Source organism: Oxyura jamaicensis, chromosome 10 (genome assembly GCF_011077185.1).
Source record: "Oxyura jamaicensis isolate SHBP4307 breed ruddy duck chromosome 10, BPBGC_Ojam_1.0, whole genome shotgun sequence".
Lineage (NCBI taxonomy): Eukaryota > Metazoa > Chordata > Aves > Anseriformes > Anatidae > Oxyura > Oxyura jamaicensis.
This window is the reverse complement of record NC_048902.1, coordinates 19,053,045-19,077,481: the sequence shown is the minus strand read 5'-3', so window position 1 is coordinate 19,077,481 and position 24,437 is coordinate 19,053,045. Positions and strand designations below refer to the sequence as shown.

Sequence of the window (24,437 nt, the reverse complement as noted above, 5' to 3'; positions counted from 1 at the left end):
ACTGTGAGGCCAGCAGAAAGCCCCTGAAATAAATGGAGGGGGCAGAGAATCTGATGTTAGCCCTGCTCCCCGCTGATGGTGCTAAGTAGGTGCAGCTGCTCCGAGTGGAGGTGGAGAGCTCACTCCTGTCTTGAGGTGCAGGCTCAGATGAATTTGTTGGAGGTGAGGGTAGGGGAGTGCTGCAGGTTTTGCTGCACCCATTCATCAGCAGCTGGAGAGGGACAAGCCATTAGCCATTCAGTGCTCTCACTGACATTTACATTCACACACGAAGGGAGGAGACACGTGCGTTGTGTATGGGGTCAGCAGGCAGATTCAGCAGTGTGTTTTTCCAAATAACATGTTAGCCTAGCTTTGCCTTAAATGTGCTATTCCTAGAGGGTCTCATTCCAGGCACGCCCTAGGCATTAGAGACCGTTTTGATCCAAAACAGAACTTTTCTGATTATTGCTAAACGAAACCTTGGGTCAGTGTTCTTTTGGGCTGGCCTATGCCTGTCGAGCACCGAGGAATGTCCGGGCTGAAATCCTCTGCGGGGCTGTGGTTTGGGATTTGAGGGTCTCTGTGATCCTGTGTGTGAGCCCTCCTAACGGGCAGCTTGAGGCTCCCTCCCACATTTGTGCACGTTTATTCCTGCAGATGGAAAGCCCGTTTCCACAGATGTGATCGTGCTGGGTCGGACAAACCTCCTCATTCCTTCCAGCCAACCCCATCACTCCGGAGTGTACGTCTGCCGTGCTAACAAACCCCAGACCAGGCAATTCGTTACAGCTGCAGCTGAGCTCCGTGTCCTTGGTGAGTAGAGAGCAGGATAAATGCTCCAGGTAAAGTGAGGAAATGCTGGCCGTGTAGCCTTGGATTACCTGGTCTGATATGCAGGAGCTCCCCAAGAGGTTGTGTTTCTGAACCGTGCTGGGGAAGAAAGGAGTCGGGCTAGAGCCAGGAGGCCCTGGGTTAGGATAGCTCTTGGTGGGAGTGTCACCTCTTTAATTTGGGGTTTAGTTCCTTGTGTTTGCTGAAGCGTTTTATGCCTTGCTTTTGTTCTCCTGGGTCCCCCTGTGGAAATCTGTATCAGCAATTAACTTTCAGCACTGTGGAAGCCAGTAGGGAGAACAGCCTAGGATCAGGGAACGCAGCACATGATTGATACGGAATTTATTTTTCCTTTTGGACAGAGTCTAAATTAAGCCTCTAGAGTCTGCCTGGCAAATCCTATCTTGTAAGCAAAGCTGCTACTGAATAAAACATAGCAGCGAGGGGGGAGGAGAAGGGATTTGCTCTGCTCTCTTTCCCTCCTTCTTTCTGCATTAATTTGTCATCTCTCCTCCCAGCTACGCCCAGCATCTCCCAGGCTCCTGAAACCATCTCACGCACCCGAGCCAGCACGGCTCGATTTGTCTGCAAGGCGGAGGGCGAGCCAGCCCCCACCATTCACTGGCTGAAGAACGGCGAGGCCATCCTCTCCAATGGGCGCGTGAAGGTCCAGAGCAGCGGCAGCCTCGTCATCAACCAGATCGGGCTGGAGGATGCCGGCTACTATCAGTGTGTGGCTGAGAACAGCCTGGGCATGGCCTGTGCCACTGCCAAGCTCTCCGTGATTGTGCGGGAGGGCTTGCCCAGCGCTCCCAAGAAGGTCTCAGCCGTGTCTCTCTCCAGCACCACAGTCTTAGTGTCCTGGGAGCGGCCAGAGTACAACAGCGAGCAGATCATTGGCTTCTCGTTGCATTACCAGCGGGCTGTGGGTAGGTGTTATCTGCCTGCAGAGCAAGGCAACAGCCATGGGAATGTGATGATAAAGGGGGAAAGTCTGTGTCCCTGGTGCTGGGCAGAGAAGACCCTTCCAAAAACACCAGGAGGCCTACCCTGCACTTAGTACTGGGCTTTTTATAATTGCAGGAGTTCCCCTGGGTTGTTCTTAGCTTGCTCTCAGCAGAACTGTGCTCAAGGCAAAGAACTGGGTGTGTTAGTTTGGATAGTTAAAGCTGATGTAGTCTGGTGTTTGCAACACCTCTTTAGAGATCCGCTCTCATACTCTTGTTTCTGTTCCAACAGGGTCGGGATAGCTTTAGTGCATCCAGATGGTTTGGAAACAACCCGAGTTATCTCCTAAGTTGTTTTCTTCCCTTTCTAGAAGACACTTCTGGAAACTTATTTCCATTTTTCCATTCTTTATTCTTCTTCCAGTGCTTTGATTTCATACGCAAAGTGTTTGATTATTAATGGAGATACAGAACAACTATATGGTGCACAGAGGTGGTCACTAAATATCGACACCCAGAATCTGGAGTGAGGCACTTGGGTTGCTTGGGGTCTGTATTCCTGAACAGCCAACAAGCCAGTACGCCTGCCGAACTGCTTCCTCAGCTCCTCTGCAATTTGGGGTGGTAATTTCAGCTGCTTTAGCATGGATCGAGGAGCTTGAGGCAAAATGGAGGTGTTAACACTTAAGCATTGGATGTTTTTGCCCAATGAGTTCACATAGGAGATGGGTTTTGTACAGACACTTGGAAAATTGGACAGGGCATAGTGAGTTTGAAGGTGGTTTTACGCTCTGGGTCTTGTGATTTAAGTCCTTTTTTTTCTTGGACTGTCTTGGCAGTTCACTGACCTGCTGATCAGTGTTTCCTTGGCTCTAGGAACAGATAATGTGGAGTACCAGTTTGCTGTCAATAATGATACCACTGAGCTGCAAGTCAAGGACCTAGAACCCAACACCAACTACGTCTTCTACGTGGTCGCGTATTCCCAGCTCGGAGCCAGCCGGACGTCCTCTTCCATAATTGTTCAGACCCTGGAGGACGGTGCGTTGAATTAGATGGGTATAATAAATATTCTTGTCCAGTTTCATGGTGGGCATTGAATATGCTCTGGAGAGTAGTATGAAATCCTAGGAACCTCAATCTCCTGCTCCCACAGTTTTGTTGTTATAAGCCGTTTTAAAAAACAACAACAACAAAAAAAAACAACAAAGCAACCAAAAAATAATAATAATAAACCTACCCTGGTCTGATCATCAGCTTGGGTGGTGAAGAGCCTGAAAATGCTCTCACTGATGCTGGGGCCCTTGAGAATCCTGCAGAAATTGCAGTCAGGTCCTCTGGACTTTCATCTGCCTAAAGTGGTGTTGCTCCAAACTTTGTCTCTGGGCCAGACATGATTTCAACTCAGAGGAAAAGCATCAGTTGAACTTTGTAGGGGGTGGGAGGAGGCTTGAGGTTGGATCCCTTAAGAGTTGGTAGTTTGTGTTGATATTAGCGCTTACCATTAGCATTTTTTGAGCCGTAAAGGCAGAGTGCCAGATGGACAGCTGCCCAACAGGGGACTGCATGCACAGCTCCCAACAGGCTGCATGACCGAGGCAAGAAACGTTTGCCTGAGGTCTGCCAAAGCCATCCCCTGCTATGCTGCAGGGTGCATTGTGTGCTTTTAATGCTCCTGACGTAGTGAACTGCCTGGTCCCGTGTGTGTGTGTCAGAAGCCTGAAAAACTCAGCTGAAGGCATGAAAGCTGCGTGCAGCACAGAGCTCTGATTCTCAAGGGGATGGGGATTCCCGGGCTGAAGCCTGAATCAGTGAGGCATTTCTTCTGGTGTCTTCATGCTCCACGCTACAGCCTAGGCAGATTAACCATTCTGCTAACCTGCCCAGTTTGTAGAGGACACAGTCTTTACTGACTTTCTTCTGCCCAGTTCCTAGTGCTGCCCCTCAGCTGTCCCTGTCGAGCATGACTCCTGGTGACATCCGTGTGACGTGGCTGCCTCCTCCTCCGGAGCTGAGTAACGGCAAGATAACGAAGTACAAGATTGACTACTGTACCCTCAAGGAAGGTGAGGGAAACGATGTTTGGAAGAGGTTTGTGTCTTCTGCTCTCGCAGCACTAACAGCATGTCATGCTGAGGGGAAGAAGTGCGAGGTCCCTCAGCGAGGGACCCTTTTTTGCTGAGAGCAGCCCTCCCGAAGCTGGACTCTGCTGGTGGTGGTCACGGCAGTGCTGCTGCTGTGCTACTTCCCACTACTCCCAGCTGCCTTTTCCCATGATTGTGGAAGAGCTTGTGTCCCCAGGGGAATGGCTCACCCGATCGTGCTGCCCCAGGAAGGCTTGCATCACCAACCCTGTGGTGCCCTCTGCACGGTGTGTTTTGGGAGGAGAGCTTTTTGCTGCTTCAGGACAAGGGTATGCATTGGATTCCTTTAAAATGGAGTCTAATCAGCGATCCTTATGAAAGTGTCCTGGCAAGGCTGTGTTGCCCTGTTACTGAGTTTTATCTGGTTTTGTTTATATTGTCAGACACTGTACGAAGCCTTCAGCAGGGATGGTAACATTTCCATATGCTGAATGCAGTTGTTCTGATTCCATGTGTGCTTGCTTTGCAAATCCTTCTGGGTATTTGCTCTTAAAACCATCAAAGCTTTGCAGCTTCTCACTTCCCGGGGTCATGCTTCTTACTAAGAGAAGGATGGGGAATGTGATGAAGTGTTGGACATGTTCCCATGTGTTTGATCTGGATTAGTAGTCTGCAGTGTGACTCCTGGCTCTTGTTGTGTTGGTTTTTTTTTTTTGGTTTTTTTTTTTTGCCTTGAGCCTGCACGTGGCTCTGTGGCGTCGTAAAACCTTGGAAATATTTGCAGTCCAGGGTTCACACTCAAGCAGACAGTGTTACATGGCAGGACAGTACTCTCAGCTGAGTTTACACCTAGTGAAGCTGAAAAGCAAGACCTCTGCTTTCACCAAACAGGCGGTATGAATCTCCTGCAAGACCAATTAGTTGTTACAGTGAAAATCCCAGATCATTCTCGGTTTAAATTTCCTGTTATCTCCCCTGCGAACTTGGGTGGGCTGACGAGGGAGTGATAAAAACTCAATCTGGCGTTGGTGAAGGTGTGAGTATTGCAGAAAGCAGGGCTGCTGGACATTTCTGGTTCAAATTAAGGTGTGGATTTAAATACAGCAATGGGAACCACTGGAACTTACCATCAGCTGTGCTCCTGTTCTGCCGTCAGGTCAGCAGCAGTAAGGGCTCTGATGGCTCCCTCCAGGCAGGCTCAGCGGTGCTGAAGGCGTCCTGTGGTTCTGAATGTGATGAAGGGGGTTGTCAGTCAAAATATCAGCTCTGGCCAATTTTTATTGCTGGTTTTTCCTGGTGGCAAGAGGCCATATGGGTGTCGCTGGGCTTTGTGGCTGCAATTTGGGTGGGAAAACCCTTTTTCATTGGTGTCACCTTGGTTCCAGCAGATCAGGTTACCTCCATTGAGGTGGGTGGAAACGAAACACAGATCACTCTCTACTCGCTGCATCCCAACAAAGTGTACAAAGTACGCATCGCAGCCAGCACCAGCATGGGCTATGGGGCCCCGTCTGAGTGGACCCAGCACCGGACTCCTGACAGGGACAACCAAACGCACGGTAGGAGCGGGATGGTGCCTGGGATTGGGAGCGGGGGCTGCAGGATGTTATTTCACAGATGAGGAGCTTGAGGCATAGCCAGAGACGTTTGCTTTCATTAGGGAATTCTGTTGGCTATGGTTGGACCAGGGTACCTGTGGTTAAAGGTGGTGGTAACTCAGAGTACACGGAGAAGCTCCCATACAGCTTTGTGACAGTGCTTTTTCCTGCATCATGCAGTTGGTAAACTCATGGGAGAGTTCAACCACACCGTTCTGTTAGACAGTGGAGATGTCTTTCTGGCAGGACGGCCTGTCCTCACACCCCTTGCGCACTGCCAAGATCAGGGAGGATTCAGTAGAGCAGGGAAACAGAGGTAAGTGATTGAACACTTTGCTCTTGTCTTCTAGTTCCATTTGCCCCAACGGAATTAAAAGTCCGAGCGAAGATGGAGTCTCTCCTGATAACGTGGCAGCCCCCAGCCAACCATGCCCAGATATCAGGCTACAAGCTGTACTACCGGGAGGTGAGCCAAGAGGAGGCCAGTGATGAAAGCCCCCTGGATGGTGCTGAAGATGAGAGCTGGGACGTAGGGCCCATAAAGCTGAAGAAAAAAGTGAAGCAGTATGAACTGACTCGACTAGGTGAGCTGGTCTTCTTAGCAGTGGGTGCAGAAACCAGGTCTGACTCTGACGCTTTACAGCAGTCCCAGGATACTTGCAGGTAGCTCAGCGTTACCTGCTCGCCTGCAGGTGTATAGGCCCACAACTGCATGAGCTGAGCACTCTGCCTGATTGTTTTTTTGTTTTAAGAGCACCCAAAATAATTTCTGGTGTGCGGCTTTTGGGACTTGTTCTAAGCAGAGTTTGAAAGACAGAAATTGATGAAGGCAGTGTAGCAGGGATTGGATTTTTAACCAAGGGCTACTAATATACTTAGTATATACTAATGAGGGGATATGCATCGATTATTGTTCTTTATTATGTCAATATAAGAGTGCTTAGATTAAAATCACTAGTCAGGGAAATGATCTCTCCTTGTCTGTATGTTTCTAAGAAGCTCCACAGTTGCATGCTATTTGAAATATCTCTATGTTAAAATGCAGATGTAGGTTAATTCACAGCATACTAATTTTGGGTCAGTATTCTCCTCCACTTCCCCTGAGGGAAAACAGAGTGTCTGTGGCTGGAGAACAAGTCTGCATTGCAGTCAGAGTTACCCGCCTGGCTTAATACATTTATTTTTTCCCATAAGGGGTTATGTTTTTAACATCTCATCATACTAATGAATTGATTTGCCCATCAATACAGGATGGAGAGAGAAAAGAGCCATGGCAGATGCATCCTGATAACAGGATTCTGCTTCTTAGAGTTCTTCCATCCCCCACTTCATGCTTCATCCGTGCCCACTGCAGAGACTGAGGGGCGAGTGTTTCTCCTGCTGGTTCATCTTACACGGCTGACACGTATATTGTGCACGGTGTAAGGTCAGCCTGCAGCACCTGGACGGACAGCTCGTGTCATCACTGAGCAGATTTCCAGTACTCCAGGCATGCTGCAGCAGTCCTGCCGCTGAGAGGGTGTTAACAGTTAGGAGTTCCTCTGAAGAATTTAGGTCTGTAATTATTGCGTTGAGGAAACCACATGTGAACATCATCATGCGCTGCTCTAACCACTGGCAAATCAGTTAGCGGAGGGGCTCGGGAGCGGGCTGAATTGGTTCCAAATGCTCTGGCATGGCGATGCTGAGAAGGCTGCTTGTTCTTCTGTAATTACTTCCTTAAATTTGGGCATCCGTCAAGACCTAATAGCTTCCTTATGATTTGGCTGTTGTGGATCAGCCATCGTTGTATCAGCAAGAGGCTCTGGTTTCTTCCAGCCATGGCCATTCTCTTCCCCTTGCGCTGCCGAATGACGTGCTCCTGCACGTGTACAGTAACGGGGTCGGGAATCTGGCTGTGCTGTGAAAGGCAGGGGTTTGGACATGAAACAAGGAGGAGGAGCGACTGGGGTTTAAAAGAGTTGAGGTTTATGGCAGGGAGCTGCCCAGTGCAAGTACTTCCATCTGCTTTAGGGGTCTTGCAGGTAGCAAGGGCGCTGCACGTGGTGATGGTGCTGCCTGGTGGCAGGGGGAGGCTGGCCCAGAGGAGATGGGCCATTGGCGTGTCACGGCTGAAACCAGAAACTGAGGCAAGCTTGAAGAGATGAGGTGTGAGGAAATCCCAGAATTAGGCACTGGGAATGCTGAATGTAGCTCAGACATAGTTGTATGCCATGTTACTGCAAACAAACACAGCATACACACCGTGTACTGCTGCAGTGCAGTCACGCGGTGCTCCTTGGCTCCACTTCTCTGCACTGGACACGCTTGTCCTGTCTTGATTTAGGGTTAGCCTGAGGGATAAAATCCTGTGCAGCTTGATTTCGATTTCCTGATTTCCTTTTTTATTTTAATTTTTTCCGGGAGCACAGCAGGACAAGAGGGAAATGCTTTCTGACGAGACAGCTCCTTTTGAGACATGCCTCAGGCAGAAGTGGATGGATGTGCAGAAAGCAGCCGTGGACAGTGCTTCTTGAGTGCAGTAGTTCTTCATTCACAGCAACAGTGCAACTCTTGCACCCACAAAGAGCCCTGCCCATGTTTCCTGCCTTAGTTTCCCAAGTTGTAGCTGGTCTTGCTACTAAAATAGTGCCAGCTTTGTCTACCAGCTCTTCTCTGTCCTGCAGCTTTCCTTTTACTCATGCTTTGCCTTATCCCCAGTGTTTGGTTTCTTGATTTTGCCTCTGGTTATGTCCCAGCTCTCTCTGAGCTGTCTGAAGCAAGAGAAGGTATTTTCTCCTGTACTCTTGCTAACCTCTGGAAGAAACCATGTCTCCTTGGAGTGATATCACTAAGGTCACTCTTTGCATCTGCTCTTACGTGCAGACTTATGTGCAGAGTTATGCGCTGAAATCCTGCCAGAGAGGTGGGCAGCTGTTCAAAGGTACAGAAGAAACACAACAGTTTAACGATCCCATGAAATCCAAAGGAAGCTGTCCTGAATCACCAGCACGGCTCATCCCCGAGAAGTTCTCATTGATTCCTATCTCCGTTCTAGCGGTCGGTGTCTGTAATAGTGCATGACTACCAGGGCCGTAATCGACAGGAAAAACAAACAGGAAGGATCTGATCCTGTCTTCCACGATCCCATGGAGGAAGAGTGCATTCCTCTGGAAGTGACTCCCCGGAGATCAGGGAGATTTCCCACTTAGGGGAACATAAGGCATCTGGCCTACGTGAACACCTTGAAAAACTGAACGAAGCGAAGTATTTAGCATATTGGATATATTACACAGTCATCCAGATTAGTGATTTGAAATGATCTGGACTAGATTATTCTGCTTATATTTAATGTATGATGGAATGTAGTGAAATACATCTGTTTTCATGCTGCCTACTAGCTTCTTGACAGCTTGATAGAGCTTTATGTCTGCTTGTTCTAAGAGTTTGAACATCTGGGCCTGTGTATAAAAATTGAAGCCAAACCTCTGAGAAACCCAAAATACCCCTGTTTTCAGAATATGAATTGCTTGGTCGTGTAGCAGAGCTGCTCTGGCTTCATGTCGGAGTGGCTGCCGTATTGTTCCTACCCAAGGATGGAGATGGAGGCCTTGTCCTCCCCTTCACTTCATGCCCCAACGGGAGCTGCCCACAGCTGCATCCCATCTGTGAGCTCTTCCTCATCGTTTTGGATCCCATCATTCACGATGAGCTCGTGTCCCAATGAAGCCCAGCCAAATGCTCTAGCAGGAGGCTGGGGCGTGTATGCTGGTGAGAGATGGGCTGGGGGTTCTTTGTTTCACCAAGCCTGTGGCCCCAGCTGCTTGGCAGTTGAGTGCCTCTTTGCCCTTGTGTGGGTTTGAAGTATTTTCCTGTGGCTGGGGAGTGTGGAAATGCAGATCAAACTTCTTTGGAGGCAGATAAAACTCTGTTTGCTTTGGAGATTCTTTCAGGGACAAGAATGTGGCTGAACTGTTTTTATATTCTGAGCGTGAACATGTGTTGTGGAGCAGTGAGAGCCTTTGGTAATTGGTACCATTAGCCTCTGGGAGCGTAATCAGCGCAGTAATAATAAAATTGGCATCAATAAGAAGGGTTTTGTTCTGCTTACGTTGCCTGGCAAAGGGAGCAGTGATCTATCGGGGCAGGGAATGAACAGGCACGGCCCAAATTAACAAACTTCATTAACGTGCTGCAGTCAAGGCAGCTAAAGACAGTCTGCACTGCTCTTGCTGAGCTTCTGAATGGGCTGGCTGCTGAAGGGAGAAGCTGGCGAGTGGCTTATTTGAAAACTTTGGATGTCCCAAGCTGTTTTGTCAATTAGACGTCTTTGTGAAAAACCCCTCAGATGTTGCTTAGCATGACAAAGGAACGTTTCAGCTAACAAAAGGCAGGAGGAAAGGGAGAAATGGGTTCTGGACCAGGCCACTGCTGTCTGGTGACGCGGCGCCCTGTCCTGCAGCTCATTTTGGGATCAGAGTGTGATGTTCCCCATGAAGTGTGCACCCGTCTGATGGGAGGGGTGTGTAAAGACAGTCCTCAGGTTTCTGGCATGGGTTTTGTTTGCACTGTTGCTTTCCTAACTGCAAATGCAGGAACTCTGCTGGGGAGGCAAAATAGTCCCCATACAACAACGCTCCCGGTGACTTAACAGGGAGGTCAGGGACGTGCTGGAAGAGCCTTACAGCAGTGAATAAATCAGGAATGGCTTTAGAAATGATGTGCGTTTTGAGGAGAGGGAAGGATCTTGTCTCTCCAAGAATAAATAAGACGGTCTGTTCACTTCCAGGGGGGGTTCCATTGTGGTTTGAAGGTGAGAAGGTTCAGGAGATCCTGAGATGATGTACTACAGGCCGGGACACTGCTTAACCCTCTCAGGGGCTGTGGAAAGTCTGTTTGCTACTGATAATTTCTGTAAAAAGGGAGAGGAGAATGAGGAAGTAGCTGTGACGATAAATGCTCCGGTTGTCAGACAATATTTGAATGTGAAAACCCTGTGAGAGGAGGGGCGTGTGTGCGTCCTGATGCATTTTAGCAAATACAGCTCTGTTAGAGCTGCTTTCTTGGATGGTGGGAAAAGCTATAAAAAAACATGTCTAAGTGGAGGAGGACTGGTAAGAAAAATAACCCCCGTCAAACCCTGCTTGATTTTTCCAGCTCCTGGGAAGCTCTATGAGGTGAAGCTGGTGGCATTCAATAAGCACGAAGATGGTTATGCGGCCGTTTGGAAGGGCAAAACCGAAAAGGCACCTGCAGCAGCAGTAGGTGAGGAATGCTCCGCTTGTTGTCTGTCTCTTCTGTTTGGCATGTGCCTTCAAAGGGAAGGCACAGGTAGAGAAGAAGGACTTCAACAGGGATGTTACCAAAATGGGGAAGATCCCAACATAGGGGAACTCCCTTTGACAGTCATTGCAGTTGTTTCGGATGAGTTACCTTGGGAAGGAGAGAATGGAGCAAATTATCCCCTTTCTCAATACTCTCTGGCCCCATGAGTGGCTCAGGGATGGTTTTGGAAATGCCCAGTAACCTGGGTTTTGTCTCTTATGTTACACAGATTCAGGAATGTGGGTGATCAGCATGCCAGGTTTCTCAGTGTTACAAAGAAATTGAAGGACCTGAAACTGAGGACCTAGGCCCCGATCCCAGCCCTGCCAGTCTATGGTGGGGTGGTGAAGAGCCTGGGCTCCTCCTCAGCCTGGTGTGGGCCTGTTGAGCAGATAACTCTGAAGCTGGCCTCCTGTGTGCCCCAGCAGTACGCCACCAGCGTGGTGTGGGGGTCCTCATTGGGATTTTTCCCCACGCATGACGAAAAGTGTGGACATTTGTGTATACAGATGGGCTAAGCAGGATGTCCGTGGTTACACTGGAAGACAGCGTCTTTGTGCAAGCTTCACAGCTTTTTTTATTCCCCGATTTCTGTCTGTGATGGCTGTTCCTTTGCCTCACTGTCATTGCATCTCCACATCTTTTGCTTTGTCTTGCACCACCGTAGATCCCCCGGTGCAGAAGGGTCCTCCGCTGCCTCCAGTCCAAGTCTATGCTGAGTCCAACAGCTCAACGTCCATATGGCTCAGGTGGAAGAAACCTGACTTCACCACGGTTAAGATTGTCAACTACACTGTGCGCTTCAGCCCTTGGGGCCTGAAAAATGCCTCTCTCGTTACGTACTACACAAGGTAAAGAGGGATGCTAAGGGTTCATCTGCCACGAACCTGCTCAGGTCAGGAATAAACAAAAGGGAGGAGAAATCTGCAGGGATGTCCAAGTACTTGGCAAAACCTGAGGTTTTTCAAATGCTGGGATTATTTGCCTCGGTGACAGGTGAATTCAGAGATGGTGAAATGTGGCACTGGGACTTCCACAGTGGGAGTTTGTCCATGACTTAAATACCAGGAGGTGATTTACTGGCTAGTCTCTGCATCTTTTCTGCATTATATGGACCTTACTTGCTTATTTCCCTGTTGATGACAAAGCCAGGTGTAATTATGGCCAGACTCGAAGCATCCGTGATTTGTGAGATGGTCCTCACAAGTTTGGTTTAATAATTGCTAGAGTTTAAGAAGTTGTGATTTGGGGATATATTTTAAATCTGGATTTCCATACAGGTTTTCAGCCTGTAACTAGGCTTTTCTCTGCAAGTACATAAAAAGGGGTCCCAAAGGCTGGGAATCTGCTTTCCACTGTATTTTGCAGCGGAATGCTCTTGCATTCACGTCACTGTAGGAGATGAAGCTTTAGGTGAAAAATCAAATACCGTAAGAGTTAGGATAACCTCTTACAGTGTTCCCGGTAAGGCACCAGGGTAGCCATGGGTTCCATCTCACGTTAATGACCTTATGAATGCTTCCTCTTTTGGCAGCTCGGATGAAGACATCCTCATCAGTGGGCTGAAGCCCTACACCAGGTACGAGTTTGCTGTGCAGTCCAATGGTGTTGGTATCGACGGGCCCTTTGGCAGCGTGGTGGAGCGGTTCACCCTTCCTGACCGTGAGTATTTATGGGAATTGAACCTTGATCTTTCCTGGATTTCTGTGAATCTCCATCAAATCCCTGAGAGATTCTAAGCTCTGATGTCATTTTGTACATAAGAAGCTGAGAGATGCTCAGGACCCCAAGCCCACTGAAGGAGCACAACAAGTCCTGCCCTGTAGTGGGCTCCCTTCCCTCTGTGCTCTCGACAGCTTGTTTGGACAGGATGTCCAGTCACCAGGGTCACACGTCATCTTATGTGTGCCAGTGATTCGTGGAAGATTCACGGGAGGCACAGAGTATTCATCATGCCCTGCAGGCTGGGTGCTTTCCTCCTCGTTTCTGCTGCTCACAGTGGGTCTTTACTCTTCCAGGTCCCTCAACTCCTCCGTCTGACCTGCGGCTGCACCCACTCAACCCCTACGCCGTGCAGGTGCACTGGTGCCCCCCGGCCGAGCCCAACGGCATCATTGTGGAGTACCTCATCCTGTATAACGCCAACAACACGCAGCCTGACGACATGTGGACCTTGCTGACACGAGAAGGTGAGCCTCCCTGCGGTACTGTAGTCCAGGCAAACGCCTGTCTTCAGTCTCCTCTAAGCTCAACTAAATACCCCGCCAGCTATTTGGTTGTTCCTGCCTTCTCCCGTGGGCTTGTGTGTCAGCCTACAGAGCCCAGGCTGGTTAATCCTGCTGATTTTTGACTACGTACAAATAAATTCAAGCTGCCAGCGTTCTTGAGGCGTATGCTGATCCTTGCTTCTCGTCATATAAAAAGAGTCCAGGGATGTGACTGCTGAGAGATGTGAAATCATACACATCTAGGGCTGAACCAGCCATTACCATCCAGCAGGTACAGGCCACTGCCCGGTCACTCCTAGGAGGATGTATGTCAGCAACACTGCACGCAGCCTGTGTCATCAGCTCTGTTAGCAGCACATTCATTAATACCTAGGAGGTGTCTGAATTACCTCTCAGAGCTCATGGCACAAAATGCCTCGCTTCTGGCAGTCCAGCAGACTTCCACTGCTGCTTTGCTGCAGCCCTGTGAATGCACTTGAAATTGCACATTTTTAACCTCTCTTGGCTTGCTTTTGATCAGGAAATATCTTCAGCACTGAAGTGCATGGACTGGAAAGTGATACCAGATACTTCTTCAAGATGGGAGCAAAGACAGTCGTGGGGTCTGGTCCCTATTCAAACGTTAAGGATGTGCACACCCTGCGGGAGAAATTGTCTGGTACGAATTTCCCCTTTGTCCCAGGGCAGGAAACCACAGTTCAGCAGCAGCGGCATTTCTCTGTTTGCTAAGGAATTGCCTGGTGGCACCGTGCAGAATGTGAGATGTGACTGTGGGTAGGAGAGTGCAGAGGATCACAGCAGGGTCCTCAGATGTGCAGCTCCACAGGCCCCAGGCAGCCCCAGAACCCATCCCGCAGCAGAACTCAGTTTCTCATCTGCCATCTCAGCCCCTCTGGAAAGGCACGTGCCACCTGCATCTTGCTGCCTTTGTTACGCTTGTGTAGCATGAAATGAGTGAATATACAAGGTGCTCTAAATTGTCACTGCCAAGCCATCGTTTTTCCTTTATGTATATAAAGGCATCACCCATGGGTTTTAGTGTAGCTGGCGGTTCTCTGATCTCTTGTGCCTTCTTCCTGCTAACAGCTGAAATAATGCACCTGTCCTTCCCCTTCCAGATGTTCTGGACATCCACTCTGTCACGGGAATCATTGTGGGAGTCTGCCTGGGGCTGCTCTGCATACTCTTCTGCATGTGCGCCAGCTTTCGCAACGGCAAGCAGAGGTAGGTGCCACCTCGCCTTGCAGGGGAAGGAGGCTGGTGTGGAAGGAGAGAAAACGTGCCGTGACCTTCTTCCCTGTACTCAGCTGGGTGGTTTGGGATGCAGCATACATGCCATCAGTTAATGTAGATTGAGTCATGGGAGCGCTAGCCAGCTAAAAGGAACATACTTCTTTTTTTTTTTTTTTTCCAGTGGGGAGAAAAAAAAAGCAAGAAAAGGGAAAAAGCACTATTTGCCATTTGCCTGATCATTTCATGTGTGTGTTTGGGCAGTATTTTGCTTCTGTTGCTGGACAGCTCTAAGGATGTTTGGTAAAACTTTCACTTGGGAAGGTGATGGAAGACAGCGACCTCCCTTTGACTAACAGCTTGGTGTAGGTAGGATTGGACTCAGCCCAAAGCCCCCTGCTATTCCAGGGGTCTGGATTCAGCCACAAGCATTTGGAAAGACTGCGATAGGAAACCAGCTTAGTGCCTGATGAGAGCTTTGAGCTGGTGGGAGATCCCAGGCCTTGGAACAAGCAGCTTCCTCACGAGTGTCAGGCTTGGGTCTAGGTGCTTCTACAGGGACAGGCTGAGTGACCTGGGCTGGATCACTGTGGCAGTCTCGTGGCAGTTTGGGGCAGAGGAACATGAACATGATCAGAGAAGTCAAGTCTTGCTTGTTTTTACTCAGGGAGGCCCTGCCAGGCCTGGATTCCCAGGCAGCCGGCAACCACGCTTACTACCACCGGGGCAGGCAAGGGGTGGCAGCTCCTAGTGCCACCTCAGACGCGCATGAACTGGAGTCCCTCATGTCCCCGCTGTCGGAGGATGCACCCGTGCCCCTGGGAGACATCACAGAACTGACAGAAGTGCACAGCCTCATCCACACGAGCCTCCCTGAGGACATCGTTCATGGGAAGAGGAAGGTAATGACCTGTTCACTTGGTGACTGGACTCCTACCCCAGGCAGGAGCCTTCATTTGGGGTTATCCTGCTGGGAAGTCGGGGTCTGATTCTGTCTGGCTCCGCAGAGTGCTCGTAGTCTTGGCTGTGGGCTGTCAGATCCAAGTGTGGGATCACTGGGCCATCTGCCACCCTGTTTCACCTGCCAGGGGTAGTGAACCCTTAGCCCCAGAAGAAAAGAAATCTTTCCCGGCTTGCCTGACGTTGCGTTGTCTTTCCCTCCTCCCTGCCCATTTCCTCTCTCAAGCTTGTCTGAAACATTTCATTCCATTAGGGAACCTTTAATTGGCCTAATTTAGTTAATCTGTTTATGTCTCTCTTTGTAACCCAGGGAGAGCTTGTAAAGTAATTAGGAGGTTCAGTAAGACAAATGCCTTGTGAGCGCAGGGGATTTGCACCAACAATGCGCTTGTGTGTCGCAGGAGGGAAGGTGAGCTCAGGACGTGTGGCTAACCTGTGCTCGCTGCTAGCAGCGAGGCAGCTGTGGCCTTTTGGAAATAAAACACCTTCAGCTGACTTTAACAGCCCTGTGCACTGAAGCCATGCTCTTGGCTGTCCCCGAGCGCCGTGTCGGATCAGCGCTCAGCTGAAGGAGAAGGTTTGCAGCCAAGCCGCATCCGTGGATTTCAGCGGAATGGAGCTGCCTTTCTGGACCCGAGCCGAAGAAGGAGTGTGAGGGATTTCCTACAGCCCCTTCTGTCAAATAAGGGACAAATGTTTTGGGCAGTCAGTGCCCTCCAGTGGGAGGAGGCGATTCTGGCTGTGGTTTCTCTGCCTCCTTAACTGGATGGGGAAAGGCAAGTGAGAGTTAAGTTTGCCAAGTGGTTTTGCTAGCAGAATAAATGGCTTTGTTTTTGATGGATGTGGACAGGGAAGCAGGGATCACCATGGAACAGCCACCCGGAGAGCAGCGTTGTCACCCGAGGTGCCCGGTGAGGTGAGGATGACCTTGCAGGTGACAGAGCTGGTGGCCAGGAGCAACAGGCTGCTGTTGCTGGGAGCGGGCACTGGAGGGAGATGTGCGCCCGCACAGGAGACCCCGATGCCCCCTTCCTGCTGGGAAGTGCCACCTGAGCCAGCCTGAGCTCCATCTCACCTGCCTCATGCTCTGATGGGTATATTCAGCTGTGAAAAGACCCAGGCCAAAACCATCTTTATGCTGCAGTTGCCAAGAGGCTCCAGTGGAGCTTGGAGGCTCCATGCTGTTAGGAGATGTGTGGGCACAAAGAAGGGACAGTAGCAGTCGCCCCTCTCTCCTGATCTCCCACCACAGTGTGGGACCGGGCAGATTCCCAGCAGCGTGGCTTTAGGAGGAAGGGACAAAATCCTGTCTGGGTGCCACCACGTGGAGGTGGGGTGGCCCTTGTGCTGCTGGACACCCCCCAGGGGCCCTCACAGGACACCTCTGCTCGTCTGCTGAGCAGCCCCTTTGCCTTCCTCTCTGCCTCTTCCCCAGGGGTCGCACACCAGGACTTCACAAGTGATTTTTCCTTTTTTAATGCCTTCCCCTTCCCAGTGACCCCCAGGCTGCTGCCCTCGGCAGCGCGCTACGAGCAACGCCGTAACACAGGGGCTGTGGTGCCGCAGCTCCGTTTCCCCTGACAGATGGACCGAGGATGCTGAAATGGCTCTGCTCCAGACGTCTCCGTCACTGCTGCTTTGGGGCCAAGCAATTTGGGGGGTGGGGGAGAGCGTTAAAAAGCATCTGCTTTCCATGGAAGACTTGAGCTTTTCATTGAGTGAAGCCAAACCCAAGCATGTTGGCCTAGAAACGTTTGCTGTTGTGCTGGAACCTTCCTTGCTTGCTGCCCAGCTCTGTCCCCATAAAATAGGGAAGGTTTCAGGATCAGCATTTCTTACATGGTCATTCTCAGCTCATATATGTGCATGAAATCTCTGCTTGTCACTGGAAGGTAGTATGGTCTGGGCACGCTTTTATCAGTTGGTGTTTCTATGAAAAGGCTGAAATGAAGAGGCTTGTTTGCTTTGATAAGGATTTAGCTGTAGCAGAAACACCTCTTACTGGAAGATGTTTTTATTAGTTTCCATTCTTGTGTTTGCAGTGGACTGAAAAGGGGATTTTTCCCTCTAAATTGGTGTTAGAGTGACACTCCTTCCCCTTGTTCTTCTATGGTAAGAAAAAAAAAAGAAAAAACGAGAAAATTTCCTGTTGTCTTCAGCCATTCGCCATTGCCCTCGTGTAGAAGCAAACGGAATCATTTATTACACCAAAACATATTGCCTGAAAGAAACAGAAGCTTTCAGGCACACAAGACCTTTGGGTCTACGATGAAAGCAGACCTGGAGTTAACTGCAGCTACCCAACCTCGGAGACTCGGCCCCGAGAGGGATCCCCCGCACCGTAACGTGCTCGAGCAGCACGTGGGCTATAGGCCATGTTGTGTGGCTGGTGGGTTTTTTGCTGTTTGTTGAAAGTTGCAAAGTGGTGCAAAACAAGTTTGTTCTTCGTTGCAGCCAATTTCAGCCAGAGCCGAGCAGGCTGTTCCCAGAGTCATCAAAACCTATGTAAACATGGCAGATTGACGTTTCCGCTAACAGATGGCCCGCCGGGGATTGCAGTAGAGCTGCCTGTTTCTCTCCACGTTTTTTGGTATTCACAAGATGCCTGCAAGAAGGTTTTCAAGTTTGCTCTGTGTACGCGTATGCGTGTGATGCTCAGATCTCTCTGATGGCAAATATGCATGCAAGCATCTATAATAGGACCCACACATTTGCGGGCGTGTGCGCATATTTGTGTAGGTTCGGCGCTGAAGTTTCCAGGCAGTATTTGCTCAGTAACGTATGTTCCTTGGAAGAGGCGCAGAAGCCATCAGTCAGCGATGGAGCTGCAGAAAGCCTTTCAGATGGCAGGAGAAGCAAACCGAGGGCGTCGCTTGAGCGCTCGCGTTTAGTGATATTCCTTGTTGTGAGCCTGTGTGATTGTTTGCTTGATTTCTCGCTATTAGAGTGTAGTTTAGTGCTTGCCTGCTTAGAAGGGAAGGAGTTAGGGGATGCTCTTGGCTCAGAACATGCTGTTGAGGATTGTGGAGAAAAAACGGCAAAGATGGTGCCTCCAGCATCTACTTCTGAATTAGTGACTGCTTGACACCCACAGCTCCAGGTCCAGAAGCCCTCATTCTGCGGAGCGCTGTCACTTAAACGAGGCCCTTTACTCCTTGTTTTCCTGGGGCAGTGGCCGAGCTCCTGTGACTTGGGGTTGGCACTGGGATGTAACGTGCTCTGCCAGGGCAGGGTGGTCAGAGGGCTCGGGGAAGGCTCAGGCAGCCCTTCGGCGTGTATGTGAATGCTTAAACGTGCCTCATGCCAGCACGAGGTAGCGTTTGCTGCTTGCTAAATAGCTGACTTCGGAATGCCTGGCTCACATAACAACATCTGGTCATGTATTTCTACCTAATTTCCAGCCAGATGGACCAAAGCACAAGGAGGTCAAATGACTCATGCAAGGTCAGGCTGATGTCAGAAATCTCCTTGCTGCCTTGGCTGGGCTCACACTGCCTCTCTTGCAAGCAGTGGCACGTAGAAGAGCAGAAACCTGGTTTTTCCCTGCCTGACAGTGAGCAGTAGGTGGTTGGGGGGGGTGTGAATGGAGGTGCTGTGCCTCTGCCCCCTGAACAGCCACGATGCTCACACCACCAGTGTTCTGTGTGCACACACGTGTCAGATCAGGGTGTCCTCTTCATTTTCTCTTTGCTTTAACCTTGCATCGTCCTCTCACGTCTGTCTGGGCAAATTTTAGCATCTGAGGAACGAGCCTACAGACAACTGGCTCATGTATTCCCTAAATCCGCGTGGTTGCGTCAGTAGCGAGGCTGAGCTCAGGTAAATGCGGGGCAGCCCAGTAAAATCAGGCCCTGGAAAGAAAATACTTTTCTGCCTGTGAACTAATAGTCTGAACTGTTAAATAACTTCAGCTCTTCAAGGCACACATTTCCCATGCACAGAGGTGTGCATTCAACAGTTTATTGCAAGGGGAAGCTGAGAGAACCCAGAACAAATTGCGTTCAGCCCATATAATTTAATTAGATCTACAAACAAGGTAACACTGGTTGCCCAGGGGATTTAAGCTGAACTAAGAATTGCTTGGTGGTCTGTTGCAACAAATAAATAAATAAATAAATGGAATAAGGCCCCGAGTTTTGTGCCTCTTTATTGATGGCCAATAGCTGAGTGTTTACCCAGGCCCTAGCTGAGAGCAGGAAATGTGTCCGCACCGCAGAGCGAGCCATTTAGCATTGTCTTCAGCTCTTGCACACAGGTGAGGGTCCTTTGCCACGCTGCGGAGCGTTGCTTTGCCAAAGAAAATCCTGGAGTCGTTCAGCCCCAGGCTTCCACCATCCCCGTTCGCTTCCGGCTTTGCGGTGCTTTCAGTAGGCTCGTTCTGCTCGGGGCTGTTTGTTGCTTTGCAGGGAATCGGTTTCAGTGGACCTTCAGGTGGGTCTTGTGCCTTGATATACACTCAAAATTAGAGAATCAGTGGAAGGCCCCTTCCGAGTCCCGTTGTGAGCCACCTGGCAACTCGTAGCCACTTGCTCGGCATCAGACCGTGGCACAGAGCAATAACCTGTTGTCATGGGGTGACTGTGCCAGTCTGCTCCTGTTTCGATGCCTCCAGAAGTGTTCCCTGCATTTAACTTCCATCTCCTAACACCGTGCGATTTTCTCCAACTTGCGCTTTCCTTTTTCAAGCTATTTCTCATTTCAGGCTTAAGAGGATAAGGATCTGTATCTGTGGTAATTGGATCTCTTTTCTCTCCCACTTCTTTTTCTGCAGTCTTCATGGAATAAATCGGCTAACCAGCCCTGGACAAACAGCATAGCCAGATACGGGGACGCTATCACAAAAGAGCCTCTCTCTGCCGTGAACGGATCACTGAAGCTCCCTTCCAGCGCAGGACAAAAGCTTTTGTTACAAGCTCTGGTTTACGATGCCGTGTTGGTGGGTGTCTTTTGGTTTATTGGCTTGTGCATTCTGATGTGGTTTTTCTCCTTTCTCCCCATCTCCCTTTCTCCTTTTTGCAGCACAGGAGAAAATATTTTCTTCTGAGCTGGCTTTAGTTGGCTGATCATGGGCTTTATCTCTTTCCTGGGCATAGGAACGTACGCCAGTGAGATGGATGGGATTTGAGTAAAACCTGCTTGTTTTTTTTTTTTCCAAGCATCTCTGAAAGCCTCAGCTCTCCCCTCATCTCCTCTCTTGACTTAAGCCACCCCCAGGGACCTGTGCTGAAGAGAGCTGGAGAAAAACAAAAGCTGAAAAGGGCTCTGTCCTGTGGGTGGTGGCCGGAGGGGTCAGGCAGCTCAGCTGGGAGCAAAGCTGTGGTAGTCCTGGTTCTTGAGGATCAGGAGCCAGGCACCAGCAGCCTGGTTGTGAGCTAGGAGCTGCAGTGCTCAGCACGGAGGCATTAAGATCTGCAGTGTGCTCACCTGAAGGAGGAATTGCATTTTTGCCCGTAGCAGGAGTCAAAGATGGAGGGTTGATTTGAACTCCTCCTCCAGACAGAGTAGAGCAATTCCCACTGCACTCCTTGTCTTTATGTGGGTGTACGGACTGGGAAGAAGTGCTGTTCCTGGTGTTGCTCCATGGGAATAAATGTGCACAACTGTGTTTGAGAGTCTGTGCGAGGACTGGGACATCTGGGCCACCTCTGGTACCTGCTCAGGTTGCCTGTTCCAGAACTGTCTGGTTACTGCTTTAAGAAGCTCACCCCCAACAAATTCTTCTAAGCAACCCACCTATGTTTTCTTCCTAGATAGTGGTGTGAAAATCAATTATACACAGGATGTAATTAACGTTGTGGATAGAGTTAAGACAATGTTTTACAACCCAATTACAGGGCACTGTTTACAGCACAGCTTACCCATCAGAGTTTGTCAACAAAGAGGGAAAAGTGTTAAAATATGTAAATGATGCACAAAGTTGGCTTCAACAGCGAGCACAAATTACACTTGGGATGTCTCACTTCCGTACTTCGAATTGTCTCCTTACTGCTAAATCACACGGCGCAGAATCTGAGCGCTGATTGCCTGAGGTGCTCTTCAGGAACTTCCAAAATAGTTTGACTGATAAATTATTGAATGATGATCAGATGAATTATTGAATGACGAGCAGAATGCTCTGCTTGTGAGCCAGATTTCTGCAGACCCTATAGCCTGAACTTTTGAAACTGCAGAAGAGACCTGATTATTTTCAACCAAAAAAGTGAAGGGAGCCCTGGAATCTACTTGTGGGTCCTTGTCATGAGCTGTCTCAGCAGCCAATTTTCTCAAGTGCTGCCCGCTCGCCCTCTAGAAATCTGGCTGTTAATACGGAAATGGACTGGTGAGTTTTGAAAATTGTTGTCTTTGACAGAGGCTTGGAGAAATGGTTGCTTCAGCCTGCCAAGAAACCTCGGGCGTATCGCTCCCTTGGGACTTGCTTTCCCAAATGTAAAGTAGCAATAATGATCCCGAGATGATTTGAGATGCTTCTTAAGGCTTCGGCTCTGAAAAACATATCAAGATAATGCTTAATAGCAGCGCGTGTACGTCCCGTTGCACTCTGTGGGATTAAAAAAAACACCGCATGTTGCAGTGCGTGGTTGGGTCACAGCCTCAGTTAATTTACTTTGCCTTTTAATTTTTTTCCCCTTTCTGATAACAGAATGAAGCAAAGAAAAGCCACCCCCCAGCCAGCCTCCACCAAGTGGAAGCAGAGGTCATCGTCCATTCTGATTTTTCAGCCTCTGACAGAGACTACGACTCCCAGCTGCACGCCCTGGACACCGAAGAGACAGAAACTGAGGAGCAGGAGCCTGAAGAGCTGCCCTCTGGCGAGGTGGCTCTTCCCGGCTCTCCCAGCGCCCAGCAGGATGCTGGCCAAGCGTTGGATGGCTGCAGGGGCAGTTCTGAGGTTCAGACCCAGGAGGAGCCGTTACACACCACCAGAGAGACTCCCCAGACTGAGGCTGTTTGCGTCCCTGGGCTCACCAATGGCTTCCACAGGCACGGGGAAAGTCTGGATTCAGTGGAAAGTGGAGATTCGGACTCCATCCAGGAATGCAGGGGGGATGTGCAGCCAGCCAAGTGCCAATTGCTTTCCGTGGCCCTGGAGGAGGCCCCCCTGCGTAGTAACTCTGGTTTAACCAGTTCATCCTCAGCATCTGAGAACATGGCATGTGTCCACAATCACTGAAGAGTAAACTAATCTGATTTTGATCATGGGAGAACTAGAAGCACTACGAAGGGCCTGTCCCCGTGAGGTACCGCGTGCCCAAGACTCGCTGGATCCAGCAGGAGCTAAGAAGGCGCAGCATCTCACCGGGACAGGGTTGGGACCTGTCAGCTGTACATATCGCCTTCACGAAATCAGCAGGTGGACCGATAAAGGCCCAGCTTTCTTCCCGCTGAAGCTAGTGAGTAACTTGGTGTTCATGGGAGCAGGACTGAGCCGTCTCCAAAGTCTGACCCAGCACCACGGCTAGGATGGAGCCTGCTTGCGCTGGACCGGTGCGGTCACCTCGCTGCGGTCCTCGAGGCGCCCAGCAGGGCTCCTTCTGATGCTGGCAAGAGGCATCCTCCACCGTCTGTTCACCAGGGAGGGCCTTGGCACTACCTTCTGCCTCGTGGCGTCGGGATGAATTCTGCTCAGAGTCCCACAAGGGGGTGGCACCGACACAAACAAATGCGGTGAGCTGTAACCACCAGCCTTTTCTGCCCTCCCGTGGTTAAAAGGATTATAAGGCTCTCTTTGTACGCTACCACAGTAACTATTGCTAGCAGGCTGATGTAGTGGCCTTTTATTACACACTCTACGAGTGCCTCTAACAACTTGTACTATATAGAACCTTCTTCAGTGTCTGGGTCATTTCACCAACCCGGGCTTGGTTTTACGTAGGTTCTTGTACCTAATATTTTAGGTACACATCTGTCCTTTTAATGTACAACATGTATTTTTATTTCCTCGGAGCATCTTTATATTATTTAATTTTATAAAGTGGAGTAGTGTGTGGTATAGAGTAGCATTTTTACTACTTCTCTCTTTCTTTGTTTTCCTCCCTAACAACACAACTACCTCATGTCTGTTGGAGAAAAAAAAAAAGCAGTAAATCTACTCTTTTGTTATAGTCCATTATAGGTTTTAACTTATTCTTATACTGCCCTTTTTTAAAGAATATGTTTGCACTGGTTGTTGACTATTTTTTATTGAATAGCGCCGCAGAGCTGGTGTCTATCTCGGTTCGTTTCAAAGCATGGCTGGCGGACACGTTCCCTGCAGCTGGAGAGCTGGGCTGTGCACTCTGTAGGACTGTGCGGGAGCCGGCCAGAGGAGGCTGCTCCAGCTGGTGGGATGCTGGTCAGCCTTTCTTTAGAAGGTTGTACTAGCAAAGATGAAAAAACAATTATATAATCAACCTGTGATCTAGGGGAAAAAGAATCAATGATTGCAAAAGTCAGTTGTGATCTCGGGGGCATCTCTTTTTGTGCCCAAGTGGAGACACCTCGGCTGTTCCCGATTTTCAGAGAGCAGCTCTCAGCCTCCTGTAAGCAGTAGACCTGCTGAAGGCTTTGGATGAATTTGGATAATTTCTAGTCACTTCTGAGAGTCCTGGCCAAAGTACTTTTTAAGACCAGAACAAAATTAAAGTGAAGTCCTCAAGTCCTTGTGCTCACACTGCTAGGTCTAGGTTTATTAGAGCTAACATTTGAAAATCATCCTGTGACTCTTCCTTGCTGACACCGTTGGCTTGCTGCTGACATGTCTCTCAGCCTGGCCTTCTCTGGCTGTCCTTCAGCCTGTCTCTGCCCTGCTCCAGGGTCATGGATTTTGACTATGGACACTACAGATGGGCTCCTCGGGGTGACAAGGATTGTTAATTCTGCTCCTGGGGTGTTTGGTAAATGTTCTGCCTTCCTGAGGGTTCAGAGATCTGGCCGTTTGTTAAAAGACAAAATGAGGGTAAGGATTCCCAGCTGGTGTTGCTCCGGCTGGTGTTTGGTATCTTGAGGAGTCTCAGAAACGCCGTTCCAGGATCAGAGGCACCATGACTGGAAGGCTGCGTGTGGCACGGAGACCGGAGAGCAGTGCCAGCGAGCAGGCTAGGCAGGAGCTAGTGCATGGAGCTGGAAAGCCAAGAAATGATAACCGGGCAGAGGAAGTGCATAATTAACCTCCAGAACTCACTGCCGCAAGACTTTGAGACTAACGACTTAGAGGGGCTAGAGATAAGGCAGTGAAGTGTTATTGCAGGCAATAAGGGCAATTCACAGTTATTTGGGAGCGGATGCAATTGCAGA

At 49.7% G+C, this 24,437-nt stretch overlaps 1 protein-coding gene across 5 annotated transcripts in view; it reads left to right on the top strand.

Annotated features, from left to right (window-relative positions):
* IGDCC4 (immunoglobulin superfamily DCC subclass member 4) overlaps nt 1-24,437 on the top strand; it is an 88,367-nt gene that overhangs the window by 60,295 nt on the left and 3,635 nt on the right. For 3 of the 5 annotated variants that reach the window (XM_035335982.1, XM_035335984.1, XM_035335985.1), the window contains 15 exons: nt 640-795; nt 1,332-1,742; nt 2,637-2,801; nt 3,689-3,826; nt 5,230-5,403; nt 5,793-6,026; nt 10,579-10,686; nt 11,414-11,597; nt 12,281-12,408; nt 12,765-12,935; nt 13,495-13,632; nt 14,093-14,198; nt 14,872-15,106; nt 19,936-20,100; nt 21,805-23,611. In XM_035335982.1, coding sequence (XP_035191873.1) covers nt 640-795; nt 1,332-1,742; nt 2,637-2,801; nt 3,689-3,826; nt 5,230-5,403; nt 5,793-6,026; nt 10,579-10,686; nt 11,414-11,597; nt 12,281-12,408; nt 12,765-12,935; nt 13,495-13,632; nt 14,093-14,198; nt 14,872-15,106; nt 19,936-20,100; nt 21,805-22,335 — 3,044 coding nt within the window. In that variant the 3' untranslated portion in view covers nt 22,336-23,611. Of the gene's footprint in view, nt 1-639; nt 796-1,331; nt 1,743-2,636; nt 2,802-3,688; nt 3,827-5,229; nt 5,404-5,792; nt 6,027-10,578; nt 10,687-11,413; nt 11,598-12,280; nt 12,409-12,764; nt 12,936-13,494; nt 13,633-14,092; nt 14,199-14,871; nt 15,107-19,935; nt 20,101-21,804; nt 23,612-24,437 lie in introns of those variants that run through there. The other 2 variants (XR_004753591.1, XM_035335983.1) reach the window with 2 other exon arrangements.